General features: G+C 36.5%; 1 protein-coding gene and 1 long non-coding RNA gene across 3 annotated transcripts in view; one reads left to right on the forward strand and one right to left on the reverse strand.

The window, feature by feature from the left end:
- The window catches only part of LOC127948442 (uncharacterized), a 37,616-nt gene that overhangs the window by 15,104 nt on the left and 5,007 nt on the right, over positions 1-17,505 (forward strand). The window contains exon 2 of one of the 2 annotated variants that reach the window (XR_008152072.1): positions 4,745-4,842. The exons of the other annotated variant lie outside the window; for it this stretch is intronic. This is a non-coding gene — a long non-coding RNA (uncharacterized LOC127948442). The remainder of the gene's footprint in view (positions 1-4,744; positions 4,843-17,505) is intronic. 2 annotated transcript variants of the gene reach the window in all.
- LOC127948440 (alpha-2C adrenergic receptor-like) lies at positions 10,491-13,373 on the reverse strand. The gene has a single exon (XM_052544876.1). It carries the CDS (start codon positions 13,045-13,047, stop codon positions 11,749-11,751), a length of 1,299 nt encoding a protein of 432 aa, XP_052400836.1. The 5' UTR covers positions 13,048-13,373; the 3' UTR covers positions 10,491-11,748.

Consider the following 17,505-nt stretch of genomic DNA (forward strand, 5'->3'; position numbering starts at 1 on the left):
ATTACTACCATGTAAGCAGTACACTAATTATTCAAAATACAATTCTCCCGCTTTTCTACCATTTTGTGATTACACCGTACTGCACTTTTAGAGTCTGTGACACTGCTAATATTGCTGTCTCTACATGATTTATTGCTTGTGTTTGAATTTTTTTCATAATTTCTAAGTCAGCTTGAAAAGTTTCTGCTAAATGATTGCATGTACATTTATTTAAACTGCTCTGTGCTCTTACTGCATGTCAAAAAGGGTTCATTGCCATTTTTTACACATAGCAGAGATGTGAAAAGAAAATGTGGTTTCTCTAAAAATGCCAAGACATTTATAGTAACACTGTAAAATGTAGACCTATACATGTTAATACATTTGGAAAAGGAAGTAATATTATTTAACACATACCGTATGGCTGACATTATGTAATGCTGGTGCGTAAAGACATATCCTTTAATGGTTGAGGGAAAATAACGTCAACTTGTTTAACAATAGATTGTGTGGGTGTGAATACTTATTATTGCTTACATAAAACAAGCCCTTGAAAAAGTTTATTCACAGTAGATAAAAATTTCGGAAAGTTACGCACATAGGTTCTGCAAAGCGTCATGGGTTGTAGGAATAAGATGGTTTGAAATATTGTTTGGTGTAAGCTGATATATTTGGAGCCATAACATTTGCAATCTCATGCTGCTATATTCAATCACCCGTGGGCAAATCTTTGTGTACAGCTGAAAGCGTTTACTGAACACTCTCTCAGGCTTTGTTTTTACAAGGACAGTAATTTACCACCTCCCTTTCTAGGCTCTTGCCTCCTCAATACACTCACTCACTCACACACACACCTTCCTCTTCACCATGGCCAACAAGCTTCCCCATGATCTGACACTTCCTCCTCTTCAGTCATGGAATGATGTCTTTAAATAACCCTTCCACTCAGACTTGGCACATACATGTTCTCATATGTCCGCCTGTGTAAATGGAGCCTCTGCTAATGTTGTGTGTGCTTGCCCCAAGCGCTGTAATTACAAATATGTAGCTTTGTTGTTTCTGTGATTATTAGTATAGGCTGAACTATGCATCTGCTGAGGCTCATCTGGCTGCCTGTGCATGGGAGCAATTTGTGAACAGCCAACACAAGTTTAAGACGGACTAAGTGAAGTGTGCACACACATAAGTGTATGTTCCCATGATTTAACACCCTACATTACTCACCTAGGCTTTTCTTGCTTACAACTTCTCACTCTCTCACACACCTGATATTCTGTTACTCGAAGGTGTTGCTCCACACATGGGATCTCTTTACAGAGCACTGAATGTCATGCAGAAGATGTGTTTTTCCGTAGATTATTCTTTGAAAAATCAGATTATTTTGTCCTCTGACTGTCTCAGATGACTTTGGTTTCTTGCGTAACAGGCTCTCAGATTTGATTAGACTGAATCTAATGCTGTCTTCTCAGATTTTCTTTCCACTGATCGGTCTGCTCATGGGACAGAAGGACCTCAATGCAGTGGCCTTTTGATATCCCCTGTATCTCCAGCTCCTCTGGGCTTAGAGGAAGTCATTAGCCCACTTTATCTAAATACATGAAATTAAAGGGGAGCAATATCATGTTTTGGGGGCGTAATGTCAGAGAGGAAATTAAATATGAGCATTTGTACAATCTACGTGATTGATATCTGCAACAACCAGAGCCGCTGACCAAAGTAATTGACGATCAGAGTAGCTATCTTTCCTCTGACTCAGACTTTACTTATGGCACATTGGTAAAAAAAATTAACTTTATTTATGACCATGTCTCCACACTGAAAGTGGCTAGGCTGATTTAACACAGAAACCCAAAGAAAAGTGCTTGAGTAAATCAATTGCGGCCATTACCACTGTATGCCGACCTTGTCATTTGAACTAAGGGATTACGGTTAGCCATTGTTTTATCTGGTTAGACTGCTGCATTGATTATAGCTACAGAGGAGAGACCAGAAACAAATATTCCACCATCACACTGAGAAAGAGAGGCATGGGAAGATACAGTCCAATTTTCTTACTTGTTAGAATAACCTCCTGGTACGATTTTGAAGCAATATGACAGTTTCTGAATCTGTCAGTGTTTCATACCATGTATCCTAATGGAGACAGAATTTCAGAAAACTAAGGGAGACAGAATTTCAACCAGAGGAGCTATTTTTACACTGAAAAAACAAAACAAAAAAAACAATAAGAAATTCCCAGTAGTTCTGTTTTAATGACTACAAAAATTAATTGAGAATCTTCCCTCTTTTATTTTATTTTTTATTTTTTTTAAGCAGTGAGATGTAAAAAGGGACAGTTTTTTGGGAGGCTTTAAAAGCAGAAATGTGAAGCACTCACATCGGTTCTGTTAAAACTCATTCTATCAGTATCATATCTATCATTTTTATTTTACATTACAGGATTTACAACAGTGTTATGTTGAAAGTTGTTGTTAAATTGGATATGACTTTACACAGAAGTTTAGCAAGCTATTTTATCACACAGAATCATAGATTTGGCTTAAAGCATGTTAATATTTACAAATAAGCCCTATTCACTTTAATTTAATCACTGAAACTAGTTAAAAAAGAGAAGTCATAAATCAAAATGTATTTATTTAAGTAGCCCACTTTAAGTGGCCTCATAATAAACCTGAAATATTATTTCAAAGCAAAACAGCTGCAAAAGTCTGTCAGTCCAAACAAGTAGTCACCCTTTACCTGTACATTACAGTTCTCCATTACAGTTCATACAAACATAAATTCAGTCAATGTGAAATTATTACCGGTACTGAAAATGTAATGGTGCTGGGGTGGGGGTGCATTTATAGGACAAAACTGTGTTGGGCAAGCTTGTGATATTGGCTTGGCTTGATAATTCTGTAAATTGAAAATCATAAAATGTCTTTTACAATCTTTAAATTACGTTTATTTTCTTTTTCTCTATGGGTTTGTTTTATGTGAAAAAAATTAAGTGAGAACACTGGGAACATAGCTTAGAATTGGGCCAGATATGAAGAATGCCTTCTTTGCAGGATGTGTACGTGTGCACCTTCATGGATTTCTGCATTGATATGATCCCTGAGGCAAGGCAGGAATAAAACTGAGGTTGTAAAACATTCCCTTTATTTTGTAGCCACCAGCTGTGCAATGTCACACTGTTCACAACGCATGCATATGAATCGTGACAAGATTCAAGGCAAGTAATTTCCCCACAAAATCTAACATTGTCAAGCTGCTTACCCTTAATTTAAAATCTTTAATGATCAGTCCTTTAACCAGAATAGGGTTTTTGGATTCTTTCATCTGCTGTTCACTGTGTCATTGAGCATGCAGAGAGAGTTTTAGCAATTTAAACTCAAGCAGCATGTTACGAAGCACTAGAAGTTAACACCCACTCTTACTTCTTACACAATCACCGACAGTGATTTTCTCTCCTGTAGTGTTCGTGAGGCTGTTTCGTGAGAGGTTCTGATCTACACGTTGACAAGTTACACAGATCAGAGAATCCCACGGCTTACTAATGAAGGGGAGAAATTAGCAGGAGAGGAACGATTTCAGATTGGACTCTGATGTGTTGAGAGAGAGAGAGACTAAGCTTTTCTCAGTTACAAAGACTGCCTAAGCTTTTTTTTTTTATGGTTTTAGTGGAAAATGTCAAATGCTGTATTTTTGAAACAATTCGTCCTTCCCTTTTTCAATCAGTTATGAAGCATAACATATTTGTGAGCAGTGCTGGGTAGGTTACTTTGGAAATTTAATAAGATACACCCTATTTAAAATGTAATAAGTGGTGTAACTATGTCAATTACTTTATTAAAGTAATGTTACTGATTAAACTAGTATATATTTTTTTTTAATTAATGTTTTCAACTTTTAATCATTTTCAAACATTTAAAGCAGGCAGGGTTAACCTCAAGGTAATACTCAACATTGATTACTGTCAGACTTTCAAAATCCTTGATGGCTTGAATTTAAGATTATTATAATTTTGAAGCATAGCCACCATAAAATCAGACTTTAGCACCTCTTTTGTACTTTGAGGTCGTTCTGAGGTTAAATATAGATTTTAAATCAAAACAAGACATAGTTTAATAATAGCTATGATATTGTTTTTAAGATCAAATCTTTAGAAAACACTGGCATCTTAAAATGCTTCGGGGGAGAAAAAACAGTAAATCTCAAAAAATAAAGCATAAACATAAACAGGACATAAATCAGTAACTGAATAATCATGTATCCTGTTCAGTTTCCTAAACTCCTGAAACATTGGTGTCTCATATTTTAAAGCAGTCAATGCAATTTGGAAAATAAATCAGTGTGTGTGCATGTGTGTGTGTGTGTGCTCTTGTTTTTGCGACATATCAGGACACCATTCTGTATAATGACATGGGTATGACACAGGTATTACAAGGAGAGGGTGACTTATAAGGACATAACCTCCGTGAAAGAGATGGTGTAATGCAATGTGTTTTATGCAGTTAAAGGTTAAAAGACACATTTTCCACATACTGTACATTATTATTGCCTCTCTGTGCCCCGCCTTTCTGAAACGCATGGTTTTTTACAAAGCTCATAGGTTTGAAAAGCGAAGTATAGCCTACTCTGATTGGCCAGCTATCCAGTGCATTGTGATTGGCCAAATACCTCATGTGTGTGACTTTGCAGGAAGTTTGTGTACCTTGAAGTAAAAATGTCACAGCAAATTTTCTTTTTTTTCTTTTTTTCTCTGCCACTTTCTTAACAGACTCCCCTCCTGCAGAGTTAAATTCCGACTTAGCTAATCAAGTATTCATGTAGAATTGAAAATTCCATCAGGTGTTGAAGCTTAACTCAGGATGGCAGGTAAGATCATCTATGTTTTATATTTCTCACATTGCATATACACTTTCAAATATACTTGTGTACGCAGGGGGCATCAGTTCACACACGCAAGATTCTAGAGCTGTAGGATCATAAATCTCTGTGCTAAGCTCTAGATACTGCCATTTCTTTTACTTTCTTTTCTGTATAATGCTTTAAGAGAAAATACACTTGTGCACCTGTGGTAAAAAAATAATTAATATTAATAATAATAATAATAATAATAATAATAATAATAATAATAATAATAATAATAATAATAATAATAATAATGTAAGTAGTCTGTTATTATGTCTGCTGAGCCCTTGAGGGCCACATAGTATGAAAACTGTTTCAGTATTTTTTACCCCTGTAATCTCTTATGCTCTGATGTGTTCATGCTAATATCTGGACTGAAAATGGCTTTTTTTAATTACTCATGATGTGTGTGTTTATATATATATATATACTAACAAACTAATAATAACCATGTTACTTGTGCATCAAATTAGCATATTAGACTGCTGAATTTCAGCTTTGCCATCACAGAAAAACAAAATCGATTAAAAAATATATAAAAATTTAAACAACACAAAATAACATTTCAAAATATTATTATAATGTTTCAAAATAAGATGTAATGCCTTTGTGAGCATAAGCATTCATACTTCACATAAAAAAAATCGTAGACCAGAACCAGAATATTGTATACTGTAGAAGCACGTAACCACCTAGAAACTGAAAAACACTAAGGAACACACAGAGCACCTCAGGCAAGAACTCATGTATTCTTTCTTTTTCTTTTCTTTTTTTTTATGTAAAAAATAAATTTTCTTCAATCTGTTTTGCTCATTATTGAGTATAAAATGCTCTCTCTGAATCAACATATTTATGGTCTGTTGAAATTCAGAGCATATATGAAATTCAGTTGCTGTGTATGGGCTCTTAACAGTCTGTAATGATGGCTCATTTTAGAGAGACTAGTCTTTGAAAACCTCATGCCATGAGTCACAGGATATTTAGGCTTTGGCTTTCTTTTTAAATCCCATGAATCAGTCAGGTTTGGTGACAAATCAATTCATCACACTAGTCTCTATAGCAACAACCAGACTAGGTTCACTTGGCTTGGTTTGATTCCCAAGTAAAGTTCTGCAGCTGACATGAAGTCATTACCGATTTGATTTCGAAATGTTAATGTGGCGGACAAGTTCATCCAAAACATCATTGCATTCAAGCTATACATTTTTGCCATGCATTCTCTGGAAATCAAACCCATGACCTTGGCATTGCTTGTGACACAGCTCTACTGTTTGAAAAGCTCAATGTCAATGCTAAATCAATGCTCCATGTTGTTTTGTTGACTGAAGTGCTAATTTCTAACTGTTTAACAAAATACCAACATTGGAATTTCTATTATCACACTGTGATTACTAGGCATTTGTGAACATTATTAAGTGCTAAATAGGATCACTACATCACTAAAGCATATTATTGGAAACAGTGAATCAACAGAAGAAAAGAGCGGTCTGTTATTCAGCGAGGTCAAAGAGCCATTCAAGCCAAAAGGCCATAAATACTCAAGCATCCTTTACTTAACCTGGCATGAAGATACGTATCTCTGAACTTACAGCAAATTGAACCTTGCAAAATGAGCAGCAATAGACACTGTTAGGGTCGGCTAAGGTTAAGACTTTAGAGAAAATGAACAGTAGAACTGGGAGGCTTGCAATTAGTGATCGACCGATGTATCGGTTTACCGATATTTTTTCCCGATATTTAAGCATTTTTCCATAATCGGGTATCGGTTTTGTAATATCGGATTCGCCGATTTACGGCGCCATCTTGTGGCCGTTTTGAGATTTCCGCCATTGCAGCCCGGGCGTCTGAGGTGATCAGTCAACAACAACTCAGTGCACAGGTAAAGTATATGTTCTACTTGGTTTGCTTTAATTAATCAACTTAATTTAACATAACAGACATGCACAAATGAGATCTGAGACATAAATTCCTGATATAGTTAATTTATGCAGCTTGTTTCTAAACAATTGAGACGAACTCATCGAGTTACGTAGTGTTCGTCATGTCCTGCTCCAATAAAGACGTATCTTTAAATGAATTAAATAAAACAGACATGAATGAGTGCATGTTGAAAATAAAAAAAATGTTTTTTTTATTCTTTTATTATGTGTTTTATGTTCTGTCGCTGTTATTCTGTTGTACTGCGGAGCTTCTGTCACGAAAACAAATTCCTCGTACGCTATGTGTAAACATACCTGGCAATAAAGCTCATTCTGATTCTGATTCTGATTCTGAAAAGCGTTGAATTTAATTCTCTATCTGTTGTATTTGCTCACCATTAGTCTAGAAGAGAAAGTTTGTTCATATTGCTTAGCAACTGACGGATGATCTGGAGGCTTAAGCACGGCCTCTGAATGAAACTTTTGACAAGATTATCTTGTTTAAACACCCTAGATTATATTTTAATTTACTACATAACAAATATTTCGCTAATACACATATAAATATAGCCTACCGCTTTGTGGAAATTAATTATTTATTATCTCCATGCGCGATCGCGGTTGATTAAGTTATAATCAAACAGCACTTTGTCAGTTGGCATTTCATGATTAAACATTAGATTAAATTTAGATCATAAAATGCCAACTGACAAGTGCTGTTTAACTTTATATAGTCTCGGGAAAAAAAGTTCGTTCATATTGCTCAGCACCTGACTGGGTTGATGATCAGGAAGCCTCAAGCAATGCCACTGAATGAAACTTTTGACAAGATTATCTTGTTTAAACACACTAGATTATATTATCATTTACTACATAACAATTATTTCGCTAATACACATATACATATACCGCTTTGTGGAAATTAATTATTTATTATCTCCATGCGCGATCGCGGTTGATTAAATTATAGTCAAACAGCACTTTGTCAGTTGGCATTTCATGATCTAACGTTAGATTGAATCTAGATCATAAAATGCCAACTGACAAGTGCTGTTTAATTTTATATAGTCTCGGGATAAAAGTTCGTTCATATTGCTCAGCACCTGACTGGGTTGATGATCAGGAAGCCTCAAGCACGGCCACTGCATGAAATTTTTGAAGGAAGCAAGCAGGCTTACAGGGCAGAATACTGAAAGACTCTGTTTTCTACACTAAAACCTAGTTCTGCTTAACTGGGAGTATTAAGTTACACTACTAAATAGCTATGCACTCCTAAATAGCCCTCCCGCCCCCACCAATATGTTAGAATCATTTTTGTGCTTTATTTTTTTACCCGTTTTTATTTTTTTACCTCATCAAAGCTTTTATTTTAAAACAAAGACACTTGCACTTGCACAGTGCACTTAAATTTTTTGGACTCAGACCCCTCTATTTATTTGTGTATAAATATAAAGTTTTTTTTGTATGCAAGGAAGGAGTGATTGTTATAAATAAAATGTTTTTTTTCAGCTCATTTGTGTTGTAATAATTGTCAGAAACAGAAGTATAACAGTAAATAAATATCGGTTCTGCATATCGGTTATCGGGTACATAAACATGCAAATAATCGGTATCGGTATCGGTTATAAAAAATCAATATCGGTCGATCACTACTTGCAATATAACCTAAATAATAAACTATAAATAATGACTAGTAAATCCTTGATAAAAAAAAAAGATGCAGTCAGGTTTAAAAGAAATAACGTGTTATTTATGTTGTGTTAAAAAAAAAGTGTTTGCATCAAGTGTAAATAAATACGATTAGCACCTTGTTTCCACTAGGTGCAAATAGGCAGATGAATTGCTCAGACAAAAGCATCAGCTAGACGAAACCAACACAAGCTAGATTGTTCAATCTCAGATGAAGAAATGCAATATGCCATCAGAGTAGTTTTATTGAATAATGAAAAAGGATGCTACTGAATCCACCACAGAGCAAAATAAAGTCTATATAGAGTTAATCATTTTCGATTCTTTGACATATGGCAGTTCTAATTGACAGGCAAGAAAGCAGAAATGTTTTAAGCTTCATGTTCTCATTCCCAGCACAGCCACCGCTAAAAGCAGAATCAAATCATTTACATCGGTCAAAGGCTTCCCCCTCTGAACCTCCTAGAGCTTGGACTGCACTAACAGTAACACAGCACCAAAGGCACAATTATTTATTAACCTCTCCTCTCCTCATCTCTCCTCTATGTGGTTTTGACAAAACATTCAGAGCCCAGTAGAAAACAATAGAATAATAATGAATACTGTTCAGAAAAGCTTGAAGGTGTGTTGTTCTCTGTCTAAACTAATCTCAGCTACATAACATTAAGCAAAGCTTTTGACACTGAATGCGTTAGTAAAGGTTTGTGGTGGAACATGACATAACGATTTTGAATCAATTACAAGTATTTTCATGAAAGCTTGTAAAGGCGTCAGTGTAATGTAATCTGTTCAGTATGATGGTGAAACAAATCATTTTATCTCCTCCTCTTTCAAAAAAAGAAAATAAAAAAATAATAAAGAAAAAAATGAACCAATTATAAAATATAAAACTTGACAGTTCTATCACCAAGACGTCCTTCCAGTGGGGTGAATAATGAGTGAATGTTTAAGATTTTGAATGTGTAAGTATGTCGAACTCAATTTATTTTCCTCATAGCTCTGGTCAAAGTGGAAACCATCATCCAGCAGGATCAAAAAAAAAGAAAAAAAAAGAAAAGAAAATTCACGAGGAGACTGCTTCAGTTGCACTACTCATTCTCTGACTGACAGTGAAGTTTCTCAGCCTTTATCTGTCTTGGACTCACTCTGGGGCGAACAATGGTGTTAAATATCTCATGGAATCAGTGTGGGTGAAGACAGATTCCTTGTTCATTTCTCTTTTACAAGAACCTTTGAATGATTTGAATAGAAACTCAATTTCTACTCTTCAGTTCTGAACCAGCTCTCTGAAAATCAGTGTTTTATTTTGCTTTAGAATCGGCTTTAGATTCTCAGTCACACTTTAGAATGGAATTGATTTGTTTACAATCCCAGAATATTGCTATTTTGCAGGAAACACAAACATTAAGATAGGGATGTGGTACGTTATGGAGTTAGAAATTAGTTTGAGTATAAACAATTCAAAAGTGCACCCAATGCCACTAAACAGTTATCATCAATAAGGGCTTACGTAACCTAAAGTAGATAAAAACAATCCTTACAAGCCCTGTGATCACAGAAAGTCAGCAGCTGCTCCTGATCTATTTGAATTTTACAAGCAGAGACGCTGTGAACTGAAAGCTGTAACCCCAAGAATATATTTATTTATCTGTCTATTTGAAAAATCATCTGTTTACAATATCTAAAATGATATTTTTCTCAATAATGATTTCTGAATTGCTCTATTATAGGCATGCATTCTCTTCTTTAGGGCCACAGATTTGACAAAGTTACAGTATCTAAATGTGTTATTTTCCTACAATTGTATTTCTTATGATATCCACTAAATTAAAGACCTGTTCTTTTGTTTTCTGTATTTTCCCCTCTATGGTTAACAGTGTTTAACTATGTGTGCCAGAATGTTGAACTAACAATACTGTGCAGCACTGCATAATCATTTGAGTCACGTTGAAGCATCAATGTGAACATCATTCCAACTGTTGCAAACTGTCTGGGACAATTACATTCAATTAGTTCAGATTCTCCCTTTATTTTGTTCCGTTCTCTGCTGAATGGAGTATTGTACCTGCAAAATGACAAAACCTCAAAACAATATTTAATCACAGTCATTTCTAATTATGATAAGCCCACTTTACAGACATGAAGAGTAAAATATAAAGTCTACACCCCGTTCACAGTAAAAAGCGAATCCAAGAGAAGTACAATCCATTTATTTGTTCATTTTCTGTTTGATCATCAGCTGTGCTTGTAGTGACCTGTCAGTCATTTTGGAGATATCACAAGTATATGGAATAAAAAGGGAGAGAAGCCCAACATCCATAAAGACAGATGTTTCATAATATACAAAAACAACCCCCCAAAAAAGTTGTTTTGCTTTTAAAAATGTACAACAGCCTTATATATATTATATTTGCATTATATCACTATGATATTTTGAACAAATGGGATACACTTTACAAGCATAGCCACAAAGCTTAAATAGTCATTATCTGATAAATAAATCCTGTAGATAAATAAATGTATCGTTATTTATTATCATCACCGTAAAACCACTTACAGTTTCTCTTAAGTCTAGTCCAGTAAACACTTCTTCTGTATACTTGTTATGGCATGTTAGAGAGCAGCAGTACAGTGATTCATTTCACTGAAGGACAGTTATAACAGTTTGTAATATAGCTCTGATCAGTAAGGGCTTTCCCCCCTTAGGATGCAATACCCAAGCACATCAGGACAACACTCTTCTTCCATCTGTCATCCGGTGACAACCTTCTCATACTCCCTAACCAACAGGGTCCGTTTTGTATCTCTCCGCTGGACAGAAACAGCACACATTTTGGTAATTCACTTCTCTTGTTAGTCTTTTTTTTTTGTTACCATATAAAAGGAGACTGCCTTTCATGTTACATAGCTCTCTAGTCACAATGACACAAGCCATATGTGCAAACTCATCATAAAAATATCTCTTGATAACTTCAGAGTGCCAGCAGCCATAATAAAGATAAGCCTGCTTCCTCTAATGCAGTGCAGTGCTTCCCAATTCAGGTGTTTTTTTTTTTTTTAAGCATTTGGTACCACCTATGTGACCAGCGTCTGTTGTCCTCAGAGGCTCATAAAGAGCATTACACAATGAAGTAAGAAAAAATATCAATCTCATTGTTGTGTACAGATTGTCAATGCAAAAAGAGAGGGGCAGTGGTGTTTTTGAAAACGTCTTTTCCTTGTCAACCAACTGTTCATGGCACTGGATGCTGCATGCTGTTCTCTAAAAAGACCTCTTCCAGGACTTGCACAGGATCTTCTGAAAAGCTCGCCGGAAGTCCTGGTTGAAGATGGTGTAGATGACGGGATTGAGGGAGCTGTTGCAGTAACCGATCCAGAAGAAAAACTTGAAAAGGGTGTCATGGATGGCACAGGGCTCCCGGCAGATCCCATACAGGCTGTAGCTAAAGAAGAACGGAAACCAGCAGACCACGAACACCCCCATGACCACAGCCAGCACGAAGGTGAACCGCTTCTCTCGTGCCTGGGAAATCTTTTTTCTCGAAATGGTGTTCCTCCTTTTTCTGCGGGAGGAAAACAAGTCCAGGGTCTTGCTGCTGGCTCGGGACTTCCGGCTAGAATGCTTGGAGCTGGAGCTGTTCTTGCGGCTGGGCCGGCGGTCTTTTCTCGAGGGCGCCGTCTCGTTTTGCGTCCGCTTGGCCTTCTCATCAGACGAGCTGCTGTCCTCCAGCTCGGCATCTGGGTCATCCTCGCCTGGTTTGCGTTCCCCTGGTGGCGGCGAGGCACAGTGCCCGTTTTCCCGCCTAGAATCCTCACGGCTCAAGCCGTTCTCCAGCCGTGGCGTCCCTGACCCGCCGTCCGGATCACGCCGCTTTTCAGACATATTTCGGGTCCTCGTCTTTGCCACCTGGTAGATTCGGATGTAAACAAGGATCATGATGACACACGGGGCAAAGAACGACCCGATGCTGGAATACAGGATGTACCACGTGTGGTTGTTCAGCTGGCATTGTGGTTCGCTGCTGTCACCCTCGTTATTCCGGTCCATGGAGATGAGCGGTGGGAAGGAGATCACAGCCGCAATCAACCATACCACCACAATCATGCCCTTTACCCTGCGAGGCGTCCTCTTCAAGTTATACTCGACCGCCTGCGTGACAGACCAGTACCTGTCCAGACTTATAGCACACAGGTGAACAATAGAAGATGTGCAGAAAAGAACATCTAGCGCAAGATAGATATCACACCAAACTTTCCCAAAAAACCAGTAGCCCATTAATTCATTGGCCAGAGAGAAAGGGATGATCAGGGTGGCCACCAGAATGTCCGCACTGGCCAGAGACACGAGAAAAAGGTTTTGTGCTGGCTTGAGCGCTCTGCTCGTTAAAACGGCGATAACGACCAGCACATTCCCCACTATTGTAAACAAGATGAGGAAGCTCACCAGCCCCGCGAGCCCTATAATGGTGACCGGAGAATAGCGACTTGTAGAATTCCCAGAGGATGTTAAACCAATGTCAATGTAAGTGTCCACTTCGCTTGCAAAGCTTAAGTTATGCATATTGATTTAGAAAAGGCTTTGCTGTCCGATAAATCGTCCACGCGCGTCTTCGCGAATAGCCTACTATCTCTCTCTCTCTCTTAATTTCACTATAAGTTATTTGCAGGTTCCTCTATGTTTCTTCTTACCTTGTGTTCTTAATTTAATCCCGTTCGCGTCTTTTTCTTGTCCGCACAATTCCTCTTACGGCTCATTTGGTTGCGTCTTTGAAAAAGAGACCCATCCCGTGGTGAGTTTGAAGTAAGCATCACCTTCTCTTACATCCGTGCGAGCTGCTCGTCCTCTCGCGGGCGTCTCTCTCAGCATCCACCCGAGCGAAACACCGCCGGGACTCAACTATCCACGTGCTGAGAGCATTAAACTGATGGAGCGCCGCCCCGCCCCTGGAGAGAACTACCGACTGCTGAAGTACCGTACTACCGTTCAGCGCCGTTCTCTGTCACAGTGAACATGTTAAATCAGATCAGAGCGAGATTTTATGAATTTCAGACAGACAACAAGAGCGGTAACTAGGGCAAACATGCGATGGGCATTACATGTCATGTATTCAGAGAGGAAAATACATTTATATCACTAGGCGTTTTCAAGAATAACGTTGTTAAGATTTGGAAAAGGACGGTGAACTGATGAAACTGTAGCTTACGGCATCTTTGCTCACTGGGTGTCACTGGGTGTCACTGTTGTAACAATGTCATTGTGGCTTTAAATAATGTGAAAACCTGTCAGTCAATAGGCTTATACAGCTGTTTTCCTCACAATGTTTCTCGAACATTGCTTTAAATGTTTTTTTATTAACTTTGAGATTGATTGGACAAGTAGCCTAAGTGTTAAACTTAAGTCTACTAAGCTCAAAACAGTTAATCAATAATACAGGCTAGTTTCCCGCCCCAAAGATTTCAGCATATTTTCAACAGGCTGGGTATCAATCACAATGTGCATATTTCTACCAAATGTGTTTTACCTTCCATTTAAATAAATTCTCCTTCTTTATTAAGATATAAAATATTGAACTTGCATCTGTTCTCATTTTAATATATTAGCCTACAAATAATTTGGTATACTCCCTGTTTGCAACTGGTAATTTTTGTTTTATTTTTTATTTATTTTTTCAATTGCATGTTCAAAGCAATATATAAAATTAGATTTGATTAGCCTGTAGCATTGCCATTATGTCTCAAATGTATGTCTAATACGTTCAGTGTGTGTGTGTGTGTGTGTGTGTGTGTGTGTGTGTGTGTGTGTGTGTGAGAGAGAGAGAGAGAGAGAGAGAACACACTTGTAATTTGTCAACACACTGCAGAGAATGCATGATAGACTGCAATGGAGAGGAACTAATCAATGATTTTGTGAGAGACCCATCAGAGAGGTCAGAGAGGTGGTCATGGGTCCCGTTAAAGAGTTTGGCAAATAAACTCCAGGCCACTTTTTAAAAAAGTGCCATGTGGCAGAGGCTGCTAAATTACTTTAACTCACCTTGATCTGAAAAGATTAACTACAGTATCAGTTCATTCAGACTGTAAGGACATTTTGTTAAGAGAACCAGTATGTTGTTGCTATGGTAAATGGCATTACTCTATATTAATGCAGGTACACACAATAATTAGGCTATACTGTTTGAATAGGCACAAAATCACATAACAGTGTCATATTTACTTGAGTTGTACTAACACATAGGATTTATGGACTTTATGTCAGTTTGGTTTGGTAATGTGTGTTTCCTACATAATATGATGACTGTAAAAAGGAACTTTTTCTGTACAGCAAATTCCATTTCAAACATGTCTCTTGATGGAACAAGCTGCCCCATAATGTTGGTGCTGCCTTCTCTCTCCAGACGTTTAGGTCTCATCTATTCACTTTGTTCTCTAAATAAATCATTTACCTCTCTGCTTCTCTATTGCTCAACTTCTGTTCATATGACATATGACCACCTTCTTGATGTAATTGGTGTTTATTCATCATATGTTTGTGTGTCCCCTTGATGTTTAACTGTAGATATTTGTTGTCAATATTTGTTTGTCTGAATGTGCCCTCGGATTGTCTGTTTTTTTTTTTTTTTTTTTTTTTTTGCTAATGGTTTGTATTATTTTGTTAAATGTCCTTGGGTTCTTGACTGTCTGGTGTACTTTGCTTGCCACTTATATTATTGTTTAACATGTCCTTGGGTTCTTGAAAGATGCTATAAAAATAAAACATATTATTACATTGTTTGCTATTGAATTAACTAATTTTAAAAGCTACCAAAATGAAAAAGAGCATTCTGTGCCTCATTTGTAAATCTCTTTGGTTAAGAGCATCTGCTGAATGCTGAATAAATGCAAATTATAGCATTTACATGAATAACATATTGCCAGTTTGAGCTTTTGTACCCATAATATTTAATCCACTAAATCTGATTAAAAATATATATGGTAAGTCAGTGGTCGAGATGACTGATGCTCTTCTCTGACCTATCAGAGGTCCCAAGTGAAATGCTGCTCTTGACATTTTATTATTATTTTTTTTAACAGTGAAGCAAAGGGACATATTTTTATTTAACATTAGAAAATGAAATATGCTAATGAGGTTAGCATGTGACATATTTGCTCAGCTTGAAGTGAAATTAGTCTACAAATGAAAAAAAGAAAATTCATGTGCTGATATTCCAGTGATTGAGTAGTGGTTGTCACATGTCTGCAGTATTAAGTTGGGCAAGTTACTGGAGCTAAATAACAGACTTTAGATATAATAAGAACGCAGATATGAGATTGCAAAGGTTAATTCTTATGTAAACTTTGATGACATTAAATAATGCTTTTAATGTCGACTGAGTGAAAGCTGGTATTTAATTTGAGTGATAAATCGGAGTATTGGGCAAAGAAAATAACTATCGTCTGTTTTTACCGTATAATATATACAGTATAATGTGTTGAGGTAGATTTAGTGATTTTATTTGACCAATTAAAAAAAAAAGTATCTGATTTTCCTGTCCCTCTTTATATGGTTCAGATCCTGTTTCAAACAGATATAGGTGTTTGTCTGTAATGCATGGCTATAAAATCTCCAAACTTAAAGACTTTTTGACATTTCAAACAAGGCTTTGTCAATTCAAAATATAAACTTTCCTTATAGTTAAACGTTTATTGCAGTTATTTAACATCCTTTTTGTCAAGTTTAAATTAAATGAAAACTCTGGAATTAAACTGGAATCTAAATACATATTCTATTAAATTCTGCATGCTGCACCTTGATAAAAGATGGAAAATATTGATTGTTTTGAGTGCTCAGCATTTCTCTTCAGATGAACAGTGTAATTCTAAGAGTTTTTGTTGCTGGGCACTTGAGGTGGACATTTGTGGCTGTGTGTGCACATATCTATTCATGCTGCTGAATATAGTGCCTTTGTGTGTGACACATATTATGCTTGTGTTTGTTGAACGGATTTATGTGTATGATTTTTTCAACAATCGATTTTGTGATACACACCTATCTGACTGCGTTGGCTTTCTCTTGCTCCGTTTCTGTTTGCGTGTGTAAGTTGTAGGCGGGCCTACAATTCAATGCTGTTAAGAGCAGCAGAAGCTGACCCTCAGGCTCTGCTCTTCTCAAAGCTGATTTGTATTGAGTCTTCCTGGCTTGTGATCATTACAGGTTCCCCTTGGGCCACACTTGTGTCTGTTTAATTGAAGCGTGTGTGAGTGTGTGTGTGTGTGTGTGTGTGTGTGTGTGTGTGTGTGTGTGTGTGTGTGTGTGAGTGATCCACATCATTACCTTGAGTTTATCCTTCCTTTCTTCCCTCGTCCCATGTTTCATTCACACTTGAGTAATACAAATGTAAAATCATGTCAAGCTACCAAATGCACAGTTCCAGTACATGAACAGTCTTGTAGAAATCTGAGATATCAGTTTAATACTGATATCATCTGTGGTTGCTGTTTCTTTGTTCTTTGTTAGTTTTTTTTAAAGCATTTTGCAGTGATAAAAAATATGTGAGCATCATATATATATATATTTATTTATTTTTGAAAGACATTTACACAAAGTTTTCATCAAAAGTTTGGAATAATTCAGATGTTTTTGAAACGTCTCTTACGTTCAGCAAGGTTGCATTTATTTGATCAAAATAGATTAAAAACAGCAATATTATGAAATACAATTAAATATTATTAATTTTAAAGAACAATTTTCCATTTTAACATGTTTTAAAGTAAAATATATTCTTGTGACGGAAAAGCTGAATTATCAGCATCGTTGCTCCAGTCTTCATTGTCACATGATCCTTCAGAAATCATATTATATCATATCAAATCTAATCTACTGATTTGCTTCTCTATTATTATCAATGCTCAGTTATTAGTAACAATGATTCTTATTATTATCAGTGTCCAGAATGGATTATGCTGATTAATATGCCTGTGAAACATTTGTTTGAAACATTTTTGTAACATTCTAAATGCTTCAAACTTTAATTCATCATCA

This window comes from Carassius gibelio, chromosome B1, assembly GCF_023724105.1.
Source record: "Carassius gibelio isolate Cgi1373 ecotype wild population from Czech Republic chromosome B1, carGib1.2-hapl.c, whole genome shotgun sequence".
In the NCBI taxonomy this organism is placed as follows: domain Eukaryota; kingdom Metazoa; phylum Chordata; class Actinopteri; order Cypriniformes; family Cyprinidae; genus Carassius; species Carassius gibelio.

What these genes read in the sequence shown, in the direction of transcription:
- LOC127948440 (XM_052544876.1), bottom strand. Translation starts at nt 13,047, where the DNA reads ATGCATAACTTAAGCTTTGCAAGCGAAGTGGACACTTACATTGACATT.